Source organism: Argentina silus (assembly GCF_951799395.1).
Source record: "Argentina silus genome assembly, chromosome: 1".
NCBI classification, from domain to species: domain Eukaryota; kingdom Metazoa; phylum Chordata; class Actinopteri; order Argentiniformes; family Argentinidae; genus Argentina; species Argentina silus.
Window position 1 is genome coordinate 34,483,941 of NC_139655.1, and position 20,619 is coordinate 34,504,559.

The window sequence follows — 20,619 nt, forward strand, 5'->3', positions numbered from 1 at the left end:
CTCGTCACAATACGTACAGCCTTTTTCACACCATCATCTATGGGACATTTAATTTACTCAACCATCTTCTAAAAACATCTGTAATCGATGTTTATAATCACTTATGACCTGTGAGTATGACTGCCCTAAAGGTTAACAATTTTAAAGCAACTTGCGTTGGAGTCTTTGAGGACATTTCCACAACGTAAAACAGACATGCCCCCATTGCAAGTATTTAATAAGTGACCCAGACTAAAGACCACCTGTGACAGTTAACAACATGTATTGACCTAAAATACACATCACATCAAACAAATGCTGCAATCAGATTGTTAGGAATGTGTTATTTATTGCACCCCCCCCCCCTACACACACACACACAACACACCTGGAGATCAGAGCCAGCCATAGTTTGGCACCCCTGGAGCAATTAGGGGTTAAGTGCCTTGCTCAAGGGCACAATGGCAGTGGTAAGCACCTTACTGTAGATGATGCCAGCAACCAGCTCAGATCCTGCTCCCTCCTGGGGTAGGGATCAAACCAGCGACCTACCAATTGCTGGCAAGCCTCTCTAACCTCTAGGCTACATGCCTCCACATGTGGCTTAACACCAGTTCCTTACAAAAATACATATAGATTCAAGATTCAAGATTCTAATAATAGAATAAAAATAGAATGAAATAAAATAAAATAGAAGTACTAAAAAATATAAACAGTATAAACAATATATAGTGTTGTGTCCTTGTGCCCCCTATGGGCATGGCACCTCTGCCTAGTAATTGGATGTTGTATTCCTTCATTGCCTGGGTGACTTGTGTGGCCTTTCCTAATTTGTGCATTGTATGAACATTCCTCTTCCCACGTCTCAGTTGTAAGAAGATTTTTCCACAGACTGACTTCCCAGGGGCTTTCACCAGCCTGCTTCATTTGTCCCATTGGAAAGGGTAGTCCTTCTTCAGGGGTTAACATTTGGATTAGCATTTTGGTTTCAAGTCTTTTTCAAACCTGGGGAGCCAGGGAGGTAATCTTTGTCTGGTCTCTACCACATGTCATAGCAGACATGGTTGAACCTGCCAGGAGCCTAATTTCATCTCCTATAGGTGCAGTCCACAGGGTCACAGACATGCACAAGCTACCCCACCATGGCAGTGTGTCAGCTCTAGTCGGGTGGATTGAAATGCTGAAGTTTAATTTCCCCTTATTCCGACAACATCGGATTTTCATTGTCCTCACCTGGAGAATACAACAATGCATTTACCATGAAAGCAGAGCTAATTTAAAAAAATTGCCATATACAATATAGTTTCTCTGTTAGTAAGGTAATTAGGATACTTACGAGTTCCAACTCCTTGTTTTTTCTTAGAATATTTTTTTCCTGTTGAGTACAGACAAAGAAGAATTTAAGAGTGTGATCATATTTTTTATCAGGTTGAGTTTCAGTTCTGTTCAGTTCAATCTTTATTATCCCTGATCGGAAATTTGGTTCGCAAGCAGGAGTAACATAGCATAGCAAAGGATTGTTGAAAACAAGTAGCTTACCTCGACATTTCCAGGTTATGACTAGTACCGAAACCAAAAAAACACCCAGAACACCCACAGCAGTCGGAATGATCCATTTCAGTTGATCTACAGGTGGGCAAGGACAAAGCATTCCAAGAGACAAAAGAAACAAGGAACATTTTACCAGTACTCCCAAGAAGGACATTTCTAGGGCTATCAGGACGTTTTACGTGGTTAAGATGAGTTAAACCAGTGAGTAGGTTTTGCAGCACTCATCAGCATCAACATTCAGTTACGTTTAGTTGATATTACAATCAGACAGGTGATCAAAATCTATTAAATAAATGCTTGTATTTATTACCTTCAGATAGTTTATCAGCTGTGTTCAGGTGGGTAAGGGTTACATATGTGTCTCCAGCAGTGCGGAGTTCACAGGTGTAGGTCCCCTTATGCTCCAATGTTAGCCTGTGGAGCTGAAGGCTGCCTGCGTCAGACACTCCCTCAACCTGGTCCTTCCACCGGTCCTGGACCTGTGGTTTAGCTGTCTGGCTGGTGCTGGTGTAAGTGTAGGTGAGGATGGGCGTTGTGTGGTTAAAGGTCCAAGTGATGTTAAAGCTGGTGAGGGCCTCTGGGCCACTGCAGGGGACTGATATCTCACCGCTTGCAGAACCCAGGACTGGAGCTGAAATGTTGGAAGAGCTTGTAGCATCATCTTTGTGTTTACAGTACAGGACATTCACAGAGATTTGTGAAACACGTGGTAGATAATTGATAGTGGAATAGGTGGGACAGATAGATCCCAGAGAGCAGACGACTCCAGGCTAGATCTGGCCAGAATATGGGAGATCTGCACTGTGGGAGCGTTGACAGTTTTGCTTTGGGGCAAGCTCTGGCATGAGTCGCTAAAGTTGCATGGGACCATTTTGTTCAAATTAGGAAGATCTGGCTTAGGTTTGGGATCTCGCTCTAGTTGTCAAACCAAAGCCATACCGTGGATAAAAAAAAAAGCTAAAACCTGGCTGGCTTTGACTGGCTGGCAGTTCAGCCATTTTTACAGGCTGGATTGTATTTGGCAACTAGATCTGGACCGTAATCTGTGGAGATCTATCCATCATCAAACACAACACCAGCAGTCTGTTCAACAGACGTTTTGGCATATCATCATTTGAGCACTGTGCTCCAAATCTGCTATGACCAGTTGATTGATCACCTTGTTGTCTCAGAGAAGCTCTTCTTATCCTTGTGTCGACAGTGACGGAGCAGATGTAAACAATGTCTGTGACATTTCCTACAATGCTTTGAAAGCTGGTGATGTCATAGAGTCCCTGGTTGTCTTTCTTGATGCTGGTAGAGTTCAGAAAGTTTTGGCTGTAGGAGGGCGGGTCAGTGGACCAGGTGAGCTCAGGGGCGGGGTAGATATCTCTGGAAATGCAGGTGATGATGTCACCTGATAACTGTATGTCCACCGAGTGGACTGGTGCTGCAACATAGTTAGAATCAGACAAAATATACTATACATAGGGGAGGCAGGCAGTTGATTTGACATTACAAGGACAAAGAGACAGACAGACAGACAGACAGGTTGGCAGGTAGGTAGGTAGTCTGTGTCTTACCTTCCACTTCCAGGTTGATGAAAAGGTTGTTGTTGCCTTTGAGAGTGCTGGTGTAACACTGATATTTGCCCTGGTCCTCAATTGTGACGTCTCTGAGTTGTAGTGATGCGTTGCCATGTGCGATGTTGTCTTTGAAAAGGGATGTTCTCCCTCTATAACGTTGGTTCTGCTGCTCAAGGTGGTCAATGCCTTGGTAGTAGGTGTGGACTGCTACCTCCTGTGACCCATGGAGCCAGTGAATGACCTCATCACTGCCGGGCTGGAAGCGGCAGGGTATCACACACTTCTCAGAGAACACACACCTTACAGGGGGGTCTGTGGAAGAGTGGATAAGCACAGATTCACCAATAGCCAGAAAGTCCTTGCTTTTATCTGACAGGAGACACATCTGATAGGACAGGGGTCAGCAACTGGTGGTCCGTGTGCCGAATCTGGCACATAAACTGTTTAACGTGGCCTCCCAAGGTGTTTTCCTATTGAAAAATATTTTTTTATCAGGAATGCTGGTGGAAGCGGATGGGAGTGTTAGCCCTTGTGATTGTAATAAAGGAATACAATCATTATGTTATTGTCATAAATGAAATGCAGGCAATTTGTCAGATGGGGCTATTTTTTGTGGTCAATTTGCAGTGTAATAATGCAGCCTATAGTGTAGATAATTTATTATATAAATAAAAAGTATTTTGCTTAGAAGAAAATCTACCCCAGGTAGTTGCCTAACCTTGTAATAGGAGTTGTGAATATTTACCCCCAAACAAAAAGGCACGGCCCTTCTCTTCCAGGAAACTCAAAGTGATTTCTTCACAGTGGTTCAGAATCGAAACAAGACTGAGTAGATTGCAGGAATGTCATTCAGCAACTTCTTATCAGTTATTCACACAATGTTTCCTGGTTAATACTCTTGTTGTGAGGAGGAGACATTAACTAAATACACAATTGTTGATACTGTACCTCTATTCAGGCATTCTTAAAAAATATTCCAAAATGATACAGACCTGGAAATGATTGTCTAAATACTGCCCAGAGCATGGTGCCTTTAATTTTGTGTGATCATATGTAAACCAACATTTGCATCATATAAAATGATCATGTACTGTGATCATGTACTACACCTTGTCCAAGTGTAAGTATTCCCTTGGGGAGTGACTCCATACTAGTGCGGTGTGAGACCAGGCTGAGACAACAAGTAGAGTCAAGTAGATACAAGACAAGACCGGTAGAGACAGGTAGACTCAGGTAAAGACACAGGTGGACTCACCTGTCCCGTCTGTGTTTGGGACGGTCAGTAGAATCAGCAGACTCAGCAGAATGACCACTGGACTCTCCTCTGTTAAGGACATAGCCTCCGCTCTCAGTGTTGTGCTATGAAGAGAATCCAATACCCAGCTCTGCTTTCACTTCTTTACCTGTCACCCTCTCATCTGTACTATGAGAAAAATGCAGTCCAGTCACATTTTTGTTCACTGTTGCATGACTAAGTACAGAGAGCAAAGCCTATTGATTGTATAATGCTTCATACATTATATGAATGGCTGATGAATCATTGTTGGTGGAAATACTTGCCTCACCCATGAAATGCCACTAAATGTTCACCTTGCTTAGTGCAATTGTCCTGGCACTGTAAAGTGCATATACTATAGTGCTGTGCCACCATGGCTCTTCTTGTGTCACCTACTGCATATGAAACAGATATATTCCAGGCCTCCAGTGACAGTGAGAGGATCAGCAGACATCACACCCAATGTTCCCTCTAAACTGCGCGCCTGCGCAATCGCGCACTGCTCGCACATTCTCAGCGCACAAGAAAATCTATGCAGCGCATAAAATAAAATTCACCATAAACGTATTAATTAATATCTAATATTAGACCTAATCTAATCTAATTAATTAGACCAATAATGTGTTTTTTGTATTTTTCCATTTTTTCCATTTTTCAATGTAACACAGTGAGTGACAGGTGTCCAGCCAATGATACGATACGGTTTACTTACGCTACGCAGCCAATCATAGCATTGATAGTGCTTGCATATGTGCCCTGCCCATACGCACCATGCAGGTTAGCTAGCTAACAACAATGCGGCGGAGTTAACCCATTTGTGCCGGATGCGCAGCATTGCATCTACCGCCGGTTGCTGCGTTACGCACATTTGAATTTGCCGCCAGTTGCTGCGTAGCGCAACTTTTTTTCAGATGTGCACAGCTGGACACAGATTAAGCCTAATTCTAGATTCATTTTCAATAGAGATTTTCAATGTAAATGAAAATGTAATTTAGTCCAAGAATAGGCTTAATCTGTGTCTGGGACATCACCCCATAAAATAATTAAAGCAACTACAGTAGCAGTTATTTTACAAGTCATTTAAAAAAAAGAAAGAAATATTCTCCTTGATTATGACTACTATGACTCCGATACACTTTGAGAGAAGAACAAGTGTACCTCTTCATAAGCTAATAAATAATGAGTTATTACTCTATTGTTTATGTTTTTGTTGACAGAAGAGATTTTGTAAACAAATGATAGCTGTATAGCTTCAAATTATATGTTGCCAAATTCATGTAGCACAACAGATAGGTCATAGAAATCTAGTGCTATTTGCCTGTTAAAATGCATTTTAGGAATTATTTCATACATTTTGTTGGTGATCAATCCCATAAAAACATTTTCAGGGCAGATGATATTTGTTTCTCACATTCTACTACTGTATCATTCCAAAATCTATGCTGTTGTATATGTGGTTACTCAGAGGTTGAGAGATCTGCTCTACAATCAATGTCCACAATGATCAAAATGAATGGAGAGAGAAACAGAGATGAAGACAATGAAGAATACCTAATTACCTAATCATACCATTCTTTTGGTAGATACTGCTGTATATGTATCTACCCCTCTCTCATTAATTCTTCCCCCAAATGATAATAAATCGCTTTATCAACTCACTTGTGTGCTATATTTTGCAGCCTATTTCATCAGCGTCCTTGAGGAGGTAAGAATTGGAAAATGTTGTCTTGTTCGGCATAATGAATGTCATGTGAAATCAGCTGGTTGTGATCTGTGCGTGACATAAATAGAGCTGTCTTATGATTTAGACCTGACATTGAGTCATGAGTCTATTATTGTAAGTAGTGTGTATTATTGTAAGTGTACTGAGATGTGAAGTAATTCATTATGTGTATTGAGTATTTTATCAACTTTGAAGTGTTATATGTTATATACTCAAATCTTACTTTGTGTGTGTGTGTGTGTGTGTGTGTGTGTGTGTGTGTGCATGTGCATTACCTGTGTGTACTGTAGGTGAGCGGATGCATCTCCCAGCCCAGTAAGACCCCAGTGGACCCCACTGAGATGCAGCCGGTAAAAAGGTATGAGTTAGAAAGGGAAAGAGCAAAGACACACATACACACACACACACACACACACACACACACACACACACACACACACACACACATGCACAGATCACACACACACACACACACACACACACACACACACACACACACACACACACACACACACACAGGGAAGTGAACCTACACCCCCCGGTACAGTTGCTGCACTCCACAGTGTGTGTGCTCCTCAGTTCAAATACAATTCACATCCAGCAGTAAAACTCCTGGTCAGAAACATCTAGTGGAATCTGAAATCACAGGTGAATCAACCACACTTGGAGAAACTGGCAGCCTGGAACAAGACTAAACCAGACTGAACCAGACTGAAGCGAGTCATATTCAGTCTGATTGTTCCAGACTAGGAAATTGGATCCATGTCCATGTTACTCAGGACGCCACCCCCTGCTTTTCTACAATCCCACAAATTCAAGCCTCAACAGCCAAACTCCTTTCGCTCTCCTACAAAGCAGAACAACACTCCAGCCGCTGGTAAGACGTGGTACCGGTGTGGTTCTTCAGTTCATCTTGTAAATAACCCAAAGTGCCCAGCTCAATCAGCTACAGCAGTGTAGTGAACACTAAATAGCACTATGTTTACATCTACCGTGAAGGAAGTGAGAAACATACAAACAGTTTTGAACACTGAGAAATAAACTGACCTGCAATGTTTCACTTCAAGCTGTAGGGGGCTCACTACGGAGTTACTTGTTGATACTACTGAAGTTACTCCTGCAACCGAACCCGTACAGCACACTACAGTGGACTCAAGGACTGGTGTGGCGGTTAACTTCATTCACAAGGTAAAGGTGAGACCTGAGATACAGTCGACTCAGCGAAAGCTACGGTGCCTGCCATTCGCCGTCCGTGATACAGTCAACAGATGTGACTTTAAGATTTAAAAAAAGAGGGAAATGGGGAAATGTTGAATGGACTTTTACATATGGTTAATTGTTGTTTACTGTTATTGTTTGCATATGTGAAAATGTGTTTGTGTTACGCAAAGGAAAATATAATGTTTTCTTTTTTTTAATTGGAAATCTTTATGTCATTTCTATGTTCAGGTTCATTGAGTTTTCTAGCCAAATAAAAGTTGTTCAGATTTATAATCTGATATTGTGGTACATTTTATACTTGCATTTCATTGTATGAAGTAATACGGTTCTTAAAAAAAAGGGATTATATTACATTCATACTGATTAATGCCAGCAGGTGGCAGCATTACTGTAAATGAAATGTGCGTGGAAGAAGTAGATGTGACGGTTGTCCCACTGGGACAAATGAAGAACCCTTTTTTTGTACCACATAAGAGTGTACCACATCATTTCTCAGTAGATAGCAGGTAAAGTATACCAGCTAAGAGGGGACTGTCAGGTAAAGTGTTATTGGGTACAGGCTGTCCTCTAATGTAGGATGCATTAAGATGTCTTTCATGTCTGACAACCATGTAGGGCAGTCATCAGTACAACACATGGTAATCAGGGTGCCTGATCCCTTCTTTGGGGTCTGAATGTTAAACACTATGAAACACTAAATCTTTATGACTACTCCCCCCCACCCCCCCAACCGCTACAGTGTCTGTCAGCTGACCGTTGAGTGAGGGGTGTAAACCCTGAGGGCATTACCACCCAGACCTCTGAGTTCATCACCCATTCACAAAAGCTGGCACGTCATCACTCGGTTTCACCCCCGACGTTAATGAACCAGGTACATCAATTAGCCGGTCCTGTTGCTGCAGCGGGAAGCGTGGTGCTCTGTGAGGCTGATTACATCATCCTAATTAGTCCCTCCTCAGCTCATTTGCTCCCCAGAAGCCCCCGAGGACCCATACAGTCATTTCATCTAATTAATATGCATCCTAATTGACTAAACAGGCTATTGTGTCGTATATTTATGATGTTTCCGTCCTGGCAACCGTCCTGTTCCTCTGACAGTATCGTTGGTGTCCCTGGTTGCCTCTCTATAGCCTAGAGTGGCTTTCTCTCCCTGTCACCTTGCTTTCATCTTAGTTGATAACAAACAAACAAAAAAACTGGACAGGTGACAGGTGAAAGTACAGGTGAAAGTACATTTCCGTTGGCCATTTTACAAATCTCTTTCACCTATCCTGCATTTTCAAAGCAGATAAGAGAGAGAGGAGACAAGGAGAGGAGACCGGGAGAGGAAGCCACTTCAGATTATTGGGATGCCCCCCTGTGTTGTTCCTGGGTGAACTTGGGGGTGAGAGGAGGGTTGTCACTGCTTTGCTATTCCCTCCCTTCTTCTCCTTTCCACCGTGTTGAAATATGTCAGTGTTCAAACAACGCGAGCGCAATCAGAAGTGAAAGAATGACATTCGGAACTAATGTTGGTGAGACGAAAATATTTCAAGGACTATATATCAGACAATGCACGAGCGACAGCTGTATTCACATGGTATCCCCGGCAGCAGCAGGATCATATTCCATGCTATAGTCAATACAGCCAAAACATTCTAGCTTATTTAGGTTCAACTACACAGTAAATGAATGCAGAATGGAACATTTGAAGAATCTTGTTATTCAAGAAATATAAATAACCAATTATGTCCAGCATCAATATGAGACTATACGGATCTCATTTTGTTGTCACATCCTTCTCTGTTCCACAACCTGGTGACGTTGACGATGTGACGAGTGTGACTAGAAGACTGACCTACAGTCCTGTCAATCCTACAGCAGGGGAGGCTGGCGGAGGCAGAAATCACAGGAGGAGCTCATTGTAATGCATGGAATGGAATGAAACACGTGTGTTTGATATATTACAACGAGCTTGTCTCCCTCCCCCGGCCTCCCCTGTCCTAAAGACGAACACACTGCCCCTTGCGTTCCTCAATGCATGTCCTTGCATTCCTCAGTCACTCACTCACAGATCAATTAAAGTGTCAGTGGAATTTGATTCCAGTGAATTAGCATGTCATCTGTGGCTGTGGCTGTGGCAGCCTGGCGTAGGGGATACATCACTTGTCGTGGTGACTGCTGACACAACACATTGAGTTGTCATGCTGCCTGACAGGGACATAAAGCTTACCACTCAATGAGGATTGCGTAGACAGTAAACTGGGCTGGTGGCTATATCGTATGCATGGTAAAGTAGCAGGGCTATACGGTACGGTCACTGTAACTCTGCAGACGTGGTTTCCATATTGTTTCAGTTATTGCAATCGTGTTTTATAACTGCAAACCCCCCCCTACACACACACACACACACACACACACACACACACACACACACACACACACACATACATACATTCTAGAATAAATTGAATAAAAATAAAACAATAGCTATATCTCCCAAGCAAAACAAATACAATAAAAAGTGTTTTATTATTATTTAAAACATTTTGCACTCTGGGGCCCTTAGTGGTTGGGGGACTATGGTGGTTGGTAGGTTATAGGAAGAGCCAGCTCTGACTGCAAATAATCGTACAAATAAAGATAACAAAACACTAGTGCATTTCACGTCCGGCTATTTCATGTACTGTATGTCACATTTGACAACAATCATCCCTGGCAAGACATGTTTATATCCAATCAATTTGGAGAAATTTGAAGAGCAAATTGCATGTATATGAACTGCTAGTGTGATCTATGGTGGATAGATCTATTGTGGGCTCAGTGGAGGTTGATGAAAGTAGAAATCGGAGGACGGGCTCATTGTAATGCATGGAACGGACTGAGGAGTGGTATCAAACACACTGACACCATTCCTCATTCCATTCATTACAATGAGCCTGTCCTCCTATTTCTGCCTCCACCAGCCTCCACTGGGTGGGTGTGATCTATGGTGGCACTGCTTGGTGTGTCCCAGATACCTGATGGAGTGGAAAGGTCTTAGTACAAAGATCTAACTCTCTCTCTCTCTCTCTCTCTCTCTCTCCCTCTCTCTCTCTCTCTCTCTCTCTCTCTCTCTCTCTCTCTCCCTCTCTCTCTCTCTCCCTCTCTCTCTCTTTCTTTATCCCTTCTCCGTCTTTCTCTATATCTGCTGCATACCCCTCTCAGTCTTCTGAGTTTCTCTGTTTCTCTCTCTAGTTATAGTTGTTATACAACCCTAGTGTCTTTGCAAAGTCAACGGTACACAGCCTTTTATCTAGCCTATCGCCAGAATAAAAAAGTATTCATATGGAAATAGGTTTATGTGTGTGTGTGTGTATGTGTGTGTGTGTGTGTGTGTGTGTGTGTGTGTGTGTGTGTGTTACCAAGGACATCATGCTGTATTCCATGTGTATCTTGATAAAGCATCCCTTTCACTGTATAGTCTCTCACCTCTGGGAGGGAGGGAGGGAGGGAGGGAGGGAGGGAGGGTTGTGTCGTGGAGCCTGGGGACCTGGGGAGGATTGTGTGGCACCAGCCCTACAGGCTGGAGAGGCTTCAGGTGGAGGGGGTCTGAAGGCTGGAGGGTCTGCAGGTGGAGGGGGTCTGAAGGCTGGAGAGGCTGCAGGTGGAGGGGGTCTGAAGGCTGGAGAGGCTTCAGGTGGAGGGGGTCTGAAGGCTGGAGGGTCTGCAGGTGGAGGGGGTCTGAAGGCTGGAGAGGCTTCAGGTGGAGGGGGTCTGAATGCTGGAGAGTCTGCAGGTGGAGGGGGTCTGAAGGCTGGAGAGTCTGCAGGTGGAGGGGGTCTGAAGGCTGGAGAGTCTGCAGGTGGAGGGGGTCTGAAGGCTGGAGAGTCTGCAGGTGGAGGGGGTCTGAAGGCTGGAGAGTCTGCAGGTGGAGGGGGTCTGAAGGCTGGAGAGTCTGCAGGTGGAGGGGGTCTGAAGGCTGGAGAGGCTTCAGGTGGAGGGGGTCTGAAGGCTGGAGAGGCTTCAAGTGGAGGGGGTCTGAAGGCTGGAGGGTCTGCAGGTGGAGGGGGTCTGAAGGCTGGAGAGGCTTCAGGTGGAGGGGGTCTGAAGGCTGGAGGGTCTGCAGGTGGAGGGGGTCTGAAGGCTGGAGGGTCTGCAGGTGGAGGGGGTCTGAAGGCTGGAGAGTCTGCAGGTGGAGGGGGTCTGAAGGCTGGAGAGGCTTCAGGTGGAGGGGGTCTGAAGGCTGGAGGGTCTGCAGGTGGAGGGGGTCTGAAGGCTGGAGAGTCTGCAGGTGGAGGGGGTCTGAAGGCTGGAGAGGCTTCAGGTGGAGGGGGTCTGATGGCTGGAGGGTCTGCAGGTGGAGGGGGTCTGAAGGCTGGAGAGGCTTCAGGTGGAGGGGGTCTGAAGGCTGGAGGGTCTGCAGGTGAGAGGGTTCATGGTGATTCATATTTGTCTCTGGCATTTAACTCAAGAGACCAAACAAAGGCCTTTGGATCTGTCGAACAGCCATAGGACTTCATTATTCACACTCGCACCAGGAGGAGTTTGTGTGTGTGTGTGTGTGTGTGTGTGCGTATGTTTGTGTGTGTGTGAGAAAGATGGAACGAAAGAGAGACAGACAGAGAGAGAGAGAGCGCATGAGAGAAAGAGAAGGGGTAGAGAGATTACAGGAATGAGCACTTTAAATTGCAGGTTATGTCTTTGGGGAGGCAGGTCTGAACAGGTCTGAACATCAAACTGAATCACAGGCTAGAGCACTACGCTGGATTATTATGTCATATGAGCTTCTTCACAGGATGCGTCTGGTTTTGCTGTTACAACAAGGGTTCAAAATAAAGCAAACTCACTTTTGCGTATGACATTGATTTATTCGTAAACCAACGGAAAGCTATTTGAAGATGAACAACGCTTATTGCTATGACTTTCTGTTTTTTCACATGTGACCTCCCTCTGTCAGCTAACAGTCTGAGGAAGTGTTCCTCAGACGACAGGAAAGACTTTTATTCAGATCACTCTGAATATCTGTGCAATTGCACATTGTGTATCTCTTCCCCTGTCGATCTCTCTCATGGTCACACAGCGATTCACATCTCAGTGAAAGACTTTTGCAGCCTTCTATAGAACTGTGAAGACTGCCATAGAATCCATAGAATGCTAGGTTCATGTAGCAGCATTGAGTTAAGTGAGACATTGACATGCAACCCCATTTTCCATGCTTTCTCTGTGGAGATGAATCATCAAGGCTGCGTTCTGTTAGATATCCTTGTTTCTTGATGAAAATAACGGCCCCAAGTCAAGGGTTAGAAGCTTTGTTGTAGTTTTGATAGAACACGTCTGAGGTTACAATCATCGTCCTTAGCATTCTCAGTTGTGTTGTGCTCAAACAATGCTATACCTCCACACCGTTCTTGACCGGAAATGTCCATTTTTCATACCCAATGATGAGTCAACCCACTCCTGGGGAAAATACAAGATATCTCGCCAGGTAACCTTGGATGTGTATGTGTGTATGTGTGTGTGTGTTTCAAATCTGCAGGCAGTTTCTTTGGCATGATGCCACTCTACATTGTGTTTGTTAATACTGCACACAGTTTCTTCTCTGCTCAATACATAGAAGTCACAACAACATATACCTTCGATTCCCACGGATTATTATGGTATGAAAATTAAAATGTTGTAGCATGTTTGTGAAAAAACTGTGTCTGGGTGAATCAGCTACAGCCAAGGTAAGTAGGCAATAATGTTTGATTTTATTCTCAATTGAGCATCAGGTCGGATGCAACATGGGCCACAATGGAGTACATAGGATTCCTACCTACCACAGCAATCACTATGCTTTCTCCTCAGCTTTAGGGCATTTTATATCAAATCTATCTATCTATCTATCTATCTATCTATCTATCTATCTGTCTATCTGTCTATCTGTCTGTCTGTCTGTCTGTCTGTCTGTCTGTCTGTCTGTCTATCTATATATACAGAGTATTGAAATGAGGAAAGGAAAACAGTTGTCGACTAAATAATGTATAGCATGTAACAGCCACTGGAGGGGGCTGCAGAGAGTGGACGGGCAGGAGTCTTCAGAGGCAGTCTGCCAAAAGGCTGCCAAGCTCCAGGTTGTGTGTGTGCGTGTGTGTGTGTGTGGGCGTTCGTGCGTGAGCGTGCATGTGTGTGTAGTGTGTCTCGCATCATAGATCACACCAGAAAAACAATTAATCTGGAGCGACCTGTGTTCTCTCCTCATCACATTAGAGCCTAGGTAATGCGGTAACACTTTACATTAAGGTGACATTTGTAAAGGGTTTATAAATGGTTTATAATTAGTTAATACATCACTTATGGAATCAAGGATCCGATATGACCGAGTGTCTGTCACACAGGGATGAGCAAATCATTATCAATCATTATTATTGCACGCTTATAGTGTTGTAATACTGTATGTCCTGTTGGTGAATGTACTAATGTTTCATTGACATACCTCTGCAGCTATTTTAAAATGGCTTGAAGATGGAATGGGAAACAAACGCTCGTGGCCATATTGCTCCTGCATTGTTCATAATTATGGAAAGCATTGTTTTTTTAGAAGGAAGTATTTGGCTGTTGTAAGGCATCTTTTCTTATTGATTCATATCAATGAATGCATTTTATCTGGACAAACGTGCTTTTGTTGGCTTCACCAGCCATAAGGTAGGATTTATTTTAAAAAGTGCCCACACTTTTTCGGCTTGCGAGCTACTTTCAAAATGACCAGGTCAAAATACCAAACCTCAAACCAAATGTATTAGATTAAATTTGATTGATTAAGATTGACTTATTGATTTAACCATTCTATAATGCTATAATGCTCTACTCTACACTCATTTTAACAGTTATTGATTTGGAAAATACATATCAAGAACACACACATCCCCATGAGAGATCAAAAAAGATACATAACTATATAATAAAACATTAACTTAGGGCAGCCACCTGATGAGCTCTGTAATGCCACCTAGGCCCTTCCCAGCTCAACCCTTGTCAGGATCTCCGCCCTGAGTCGGGTGAAGACTCCTTCACCCCCCCAATACCCCTCTGTACAGTTCCTCGACTGTATTTTTTTTATTTTTATTAAGTAATCCTTCCTTATTCTTGCATTGTGACTGCCAATGGCACCTGGTCCTAGCATATATTTTTGCTTATGATGACTGATGTATAGATGATTCACTTGCTTTAGACAAATGTACTTGTTGTAAATTGCATTGGATAAAAGTATCTGCTAAATGTCAAAAATATGAATTAGTGGGACAGGGGTCATTCTGCATTCCAGTCATTTGAATTTCTTTGAAAGGAGGAGAGGCTACGGTGTGGTTATGTTAGTTTTATTGATCAATATTTTACACATTTAATAATACAAAACAATAAAATCACACATTTTTTATAAAACCAAATTATAACAACAGGCAGAATATTACGATTAACAGATCGAAAATTCCTTTTGATTTTAGTAATTAATAACACAATTAAATGAAATCAAACTTGATCTTTCTAACATATTTCATAATCATACATAATACAATGCACTTTAAACTTTAGTGGAATTTTGAATATGAATGATAGAGATGTACTGTAGAGACGGTACTGTACAATCATAGCTGATTTGGGAAAGCATTTCAAATCAGATGGTACAGTATGAGCCTACTCTTCAAGCCAGTATCTGGGTATCTGGGTCAGGAAATTCAATCATAAATATATTCATATTCAAATATCTAAGGAATGACAGACATCTCTCAGCTCGTCCAGGCTCTCCTGAAGCTGCTCAGCTGTCTGTCTGATTGATTGGACAAATTTCATTGTTTCAGATTTTATCTCAGCCGTTGGTTCTCCCGCCTTCGCTTGTCTGATGTTATGAATCTCTTTGGCATCCACGACGATGAAGAAGATATCCACCGCCACAAAGAAACTAGAGAATATCCCAGTTGCCATCTCTGCTACGCGTACTGCCCTGGCAGCTTGGGCTGCCACCTTGCCCAGGTTGGCTACCTGGACCAATCGGGAGAGCTCTGTGATGCCCATTAGGCCCCTCCCTGTCCCGGTCACAACCCTTGCCAGCCTCACAGGACTGAGAGTGGGACTCTCTCCATCAGTGGAGCCATGCTGCTCCATTTCCTTTAAGCCCTCCATGATATCCTGGAGAGACGTCGCTACCGAGGTCATCTTCTCCTGGAACTCCTTGACGATGTTCCTGACAGCTTCTTTATCAGCAGTCTGGTTGACCATGTTGGTGATGTTTGATATGCCGGCTGTGGCTCCACCAGCCACAGCCACTCCCAGACCCACCCCTGTGACAATCAGGGAGGCACCAAGGGTGAAGGGAGCCAAGATGAGGCCCACTATAGAGGTGATCCCTCCAGCTGCCCCAACAACACTGCCAGTCAGACTGCCAATGGTGGTGCCCTGGTGCACACGCTCCAAACCATCTGCCAGCTCCCTCAGCTGTTGCAAGTTTGTTTGGAGTTTCTTCACAGTTTTCACATTCTGTGAAAGTGTATGTAGAGATATATTCAGTGGTGGAGGGGAAGCTGCATAGATGGACACAGACAGACAGAGAGACAGACAATTTGGTAGACTGATCTTGCGGACAAACCTTTTTAATGAGGAAACTGATAATGAAGGGGTACCCCAAGATTTCCCCAGCTGAAGGTCTGATCGCAGGATCCCTCTGAAAGATGTCACTCAAGAGGCTGCAGAGCTCAGATGAGAAGCTCTCTGGCAGAGATGGGTAAGGACCATGCAGTATTTGGGGTATAAGCTTGAGTGTACTTGCTCCTGTGAACTGTTAAATGGATACAGTAGTTTGACTGCAATCAATGCTTTATTTATGTCTAGCCACTGTCAGAAACCACTAACCGTTTGCATTTTCTGACCCAAAATCGATGGAAACAAACAATGCATTGACTTCTATTGGTTTTTGGTTGGAAAATGCTAAACTTAGCAGTTAGATTCGGTGCATAGATGAACAGGACTATAGCATGGATTGCATTCTTTCCATTTCCATAGACTACTTCCAGGGTTAGAAAGAGGTGAATTTGTCATTTGGGTCAAAGTAGTTGTCACTCTCAAACAACATTTGAGACACAAAGAGGAAATTGATGTTTTACTTACTGAACATTTTAGCATGCACAATTCATACAGGATACATCCCATAGACCAAATATCACTGCAAAGGAGAGGGAATATGTATTGTAATATTTATTGACAGATCTGAATGATACAAAATCTTCCCTCCAACAATATCTAACTAAATATAAGAAATACAGCATTAAATGGGCAATCTGGGATTGGTACATCAATTGTCTTTTAAATTAATAATAGCATTAGAAATGTTTCAACCTCCATTACAGCTTGAACATATTCAACATGTACTGTACATCAGGAGTTAGATGCATTGAATATAACAACAGTTTGTACCTTTTGGCATCATACTTTCCTTGGCTCAGTGTCTCTGGACCTAGATATCTCACTGTTCCAACCGCTGATGGCGCTGGATTTGTTCCACTGGAAAAAAGATAAACACATTAGCAGAAGATCTGCAGAAAACCCCCCAAATATATATGGTTTCAAATACATGATGGCCCAATCCACCACTCTAAAACTATTGGAGTATCATACTTTTCATTGACTCGTCCAAATTCTCCCACACGAAGAGTTCCAAATTTTGTGAGAAATATGCTCTATAAAAAGGTAGATTATAAAATGTTAGGAAAATTCATTTTAGAGTAAAAGAACCATTCTTGTCACATAAAATGACATGTATTTATTTAGTTTATGCTCCTACCAAAACGACATACATACCACCAACTACTTCACCTTTAAATCAATAAGTTAGCATTGACTGCTCATATTTAAATCAGTGTCCTAGCAGAGATACAGCCCTACTTGTGGCCTTAGGCCTCTGTGCAGAAGGTCCTGGTTGTGGATAAGCTTCAGTGCCATGCAGATTTGAGCAAGCCAGTCAATGATCTGTGAAGAAATCCATTCCATGATTTATGTTTAGTCATAGCATAATAGTTGTGAATGTGATGCTCAGTCTTGAACAGAAATATTTCATTTGCTTACCTGCTCTTCAGAGAATGCTTGTCCAGCCTCAATTTGCCCTTTGATCTTTTGTGAGAGATTTCCACCCTCACAGTGGTCCATGACTATATAATAACTGTTATTATCTGTGAAAATGTGTCATTTGTGTTAAAGGGACACTTCATTGATTTGTAACTCATATTCATTATCGCCAGCACCATACCAGTGTTTACATATTGTCTACAAAACAGCAATTTCCTATTTTCTTCCCTATGATGCCATTAGGGGTATTTCTATTTTTAATTCAGTGATTTTCAGAAACTACTATGTTTCCAGCCAGGGAGAGTGCATTTGTAGCTGGAGTTCTTAAAAATCACTGAATTACATTTTTGTTTCCCCCCCAAGGGTGTAATTTCCTTAGGACCTTTTCTTTTATCTTTTTGACTACAAAACATAGAGAATCATGATTTTCTTTATGTAGACATATACACCGGTATGGTGCTGGAGACAGTAGCTGGCCAAATGCTTAAGTGCTTAACACTGTTGTGGGAGATAAATTGCCCACTTAACTGAAATCTAGATAAAAGTTAATCAATTACCTTCGAAAGACTTTTGGTGTCCTACAATATGCGGATGATTTATCTGTTTGAGGGTTTCAATGTCTGAGCGAGTTTCTTCAGATGGCTGCCAAACAACAACAGACAACAGGTAAAACTTAAAATACAGTGAACTTATCCCTTTTATGTAGCCTTAAGTAGCGATGACACTACAGTCAACCGTGGTCAGGACAGTGTATCCACGCTTGTCAAGCACACTTTGTACAACGACACTTTGTTTACTCCCCATGTTTGGATTTTACTAGTTGAAAATGCACAATGCATTGTTTTTCAATCATTCAAATGTAATGTGTTGCAACAACATATGATATGTCAGCATTCATTCATTGCAAGACTGTTTCCTGAGTGTCCTCAGGCTTACCTTTGCTTGATTCTCTTATGTTTGTCGCTTTCTGTCTGTCTGTCTGTCTGTCTGTCTGTCTGTCTGTCTGTCTGTCTGTCTGTCTCTCTCTCTCTCTCTCTCTCTCTGTCTGCAGTAGTGATGGCAGTACCTTGCAGTGGGCATACAGTTCCAATGTTATGAGCACCAACACCATACAGACATTATGTTTCAACAAACACACAGATCCGGATGAGATCCGAGTGAAGCAATGAACAGGTGGAAAAGGTATTTAAATTAATTCAAGCCATGTGATTTACAAGAAACAATTCCCATGTAGATATTAAAGTAAAAGTAAAAGCTATCACAAACAATTATTTGTTTCATGGTGCAGCCTAAAGGTAAACAAGCTAATGTCGTAGAATTTAAGTAACAATACTTTGAAATAAAATACTGTTAACCGGAGCTGTTGATTCATTCAAAGACTTTATTCATGCAGAATATGTAGCCGTTCAGGTTTGCAAAGTTGACCCTGTTTTTACCTCAGTCACCTGTCTTGTCGTGATTTCACACAGGTTATTCAACACATTTCTGTTTCCTGTCTACATACACCAATAACATTCAAGAATTACATTTCGTCATCAAGGTGGGCGACTCCCACCTGGCTGGCGGCCGTTTGTCTAGTCGGGCCTTTCTAACACCCCGGCTCTTTTCAAAAGCCTTCTGTTCTGGCAGTTTACAACTTTGTTGATTACTTAATTACCCTATCTTTAATTATTCTATCCTGTTTCCTCCCGCTTTAATCCTTTGTTTTCTTCACCTCTAGCCAACCCCTCAAACTGACCTTACCCCTCTTTACTGCCTTCTCCAAATGTTCTAGGACCATCTGTTTTCCTGTGATCTCTTCGCTAGGTATGAGATTACTAACCCTTATATTGTCTTTAAATGTACCATACTAACACACCTTAACAGGTTTAACAAGGTCAGTTCACTGTCAGCTTATCTACATCAGAATCAGTTTCCAGTTTCAGTTAGTTGAGCAGTTGCAGCATGGCATTTTGATATTATCAGATTTGGTCGAACCAAAGCAAATGATTAATGGATTCAAACAGGTCAGAAGAAACCACAGACACCATTTGGGGTTTACGTCAAAAAGCATCATGTTGCTTTTTAATCATATGTCATCATATGATTCATGAACTCTATTGTTCTATAGAACATCAGAAGAAATATGTAAAATCTTTAATATCATCAGACCTAAATCATCAGTTAGAATTCATTTAGAGTTTATTAATTTGTCATGAATTGTTGAAAATCTGGAAAATTGTTCAACAAATGACAGTTCAACATCTGTCAAGCATCAGAAGAATTGCAATCTGCGTCCCATCTGCGGAGTCAGCGCCCTGTTAGAGATAAGATACCTACTCTGGTTTGTCCTCCCTAGTCTGGTACTTTTCCACTACAGCTTTTTGTGTAAGCGTGTGTTGCAACATCCTTCTTGATGACCTGGCTTAACCTCTCCATGTATTAATCCAACGTACCACGGGACTAATGCTTGATCCATCGCTCATTTATCAACAGGCCATCACATTAGTAAATTTAGCACACTGCGGTAATGTATTTATCCTATAGCAATAATAAACTGTTTTTATAAAAATAATTTCTAACAGAAGGCATATTGAAACAGCACATTACTCTTTGATAAAATCAAATGTATAACTAACAACCACTTTTAAACTGTATGGTAACATGGTGGGGTTACATAACTTTTGTTTAATTATATTTATTTTATTTTTTAAGGGATAGTTCAGCTTTGAAAAATAGAATTTAAGTTCTATCTGATAGCATTGCTGGCATCATTTCTAATCCCTCCCCTAATTGGAGGACATTATTATATATTTTTTAACCTTTTTTTTTTTTCAACTTTTTTATTTTTGCCCAGCCCCTCATCAGAGGACCTACAGTAAGTACTTTGTTTGTTTCATTCAACAGTTTTTATGAATATATATAAATATATCTACTTGGTACTTATACATACATACAGTACATGCATACATGCGCGCGCGCGCGCGCGCACACACACACACACACACACACACACACACACACACACACACATATATACAGTTGTGCCTAGAGGTTTACATACAAAAGAACATGTCATGGCAGTCGTGAGTTTCCAATCATTTCTACAACTCTTATTTTTCTGTGATGGATTGATTGGAGCACATACTTCTTTGTCACAAAAAACATTCATGAAGTTTGGTTCTTTTATGAATTTATTATGGGTCTTCTGAAAATGTGACAAAATTTGCTGGGTCAAAAATATACATCCAGCAATGCTAATATTTGGTTAA

The 20,619-nt window shown here is 42.1% G+C and overlaps 2 protein-coding genes across 2 annotated transcripts; both read right to left on the reverse strand.

Moving 5' to 3' along the window:
• Positions 1 to 344: 344 nt before the first annotated feature.
• LOC310801112 (CD276 antigen-like) lies at positions 345 to 4,508 on the reverse strand. Its single transcript, XM_083665102.1, has 7 exons — positions 4,351 to 4,508; positions 3,093 to 3,407; positions 2,690 to 2,959; positions 1,841 to 2,161; positions 1,519 to 1,605; positions 1,316 to 1,354; positions 345 to 1,212 (listed from the first exon to the last, which is right to left on the reverse strand). Exons 1-7 carry the CDS (start codon positions 4,430 to 4,432, stop codon positions 1,178 to 1,180), a joined length of 1,149 nt encoding a protein of 382 aa, XP_083521228.1. The 5' UTR covers positions 4,433 to 4,508; the 3' UTR covers positions 345 to 1,177.
• A 10,107-nt stretch (positions 4,509 to 14,615) lies between these two features.
• On the reverse strand, positions 14,616 to 18,417 carry LOC310802805 (uncharacterized protein). Its single transcript, XM_083667369.1, has 9 exons — positions 18,305 to 18,417; positions 17,926 to 18,010; positions 17,369 to 17,472; positions 17,189 to 17,272; positions 16,922 to 16,983; positions 16,721 to 16,807; positions 16,415 to 16,469; positions 15,897 to 16,085; positions 14,616 to 15,787 (listed from the first exon to the last, which is right to left on the reverse strand). The coding sequence occupies exons 3-9, from the start codon at positions 17,447 to 17,449 to the stop codon at positions 15,011 to 15,013; spliced, it is 1,335 nt and encodes a 444-aa protein (XP_083523495.1). The 5' UTR covers positions 17,450 to 17,472; positions 17,926 to 18,010; positions 18,305 to 18,417; the 3' UTR covers positions 14,616 to 15,010.
• Between the last annotated feature and the right edge of the window lie 2,202 nt (positions 18,418 to 20,619).

Excerpts from the sequence above, each read along its gene's own strand:
- LOC310801112 (XM_083665102.1), bottom strand. The coding sequence starts at position 4,432 with ATGTCCTTAACAGAGGAGAGTCCAGTGGTCATTCTGCTGAGTCTGCTG. Across the intron at positions 2,960-3,092 it reads CATCAACCTGGAAGTGGAAG|CACCAGTCCACTCGGTGGAC; the intron begins GTAAGACACAGA and ends ACTATGTTGCAG. Across the intron at positions 1,606-1,840 it reads AGCTGATAAACTATCTGAAG|ATCAACTGAAATGGATCATT; the intron begins GTAATAAATACA and ends GCCCACCTGTAG.
- LOC310802805 (XM_083667369.1), bottom strand. The coding sequence starts at position 17,449 with ATGGACCACTGTGAGGGTGGAAATCTCTCACAAAAGATCAAAGGGCAA. Across the intron at positions 16,086-16,414 it reads TGTGCATGCTAAAATGTTCA|TTCACAGGAGCAAGTACACT; the intron begins GTAAGTAAAACA and ends TCCATTTAACAG. Across the intron at positions 15,788-15,896 it reads TCAGTTTCCTCATTAAAAAG|AATGTGAAAACTGTGAAGAA; the intron begins GTTTGTCCGCAA and ends ACACTTTCACAG.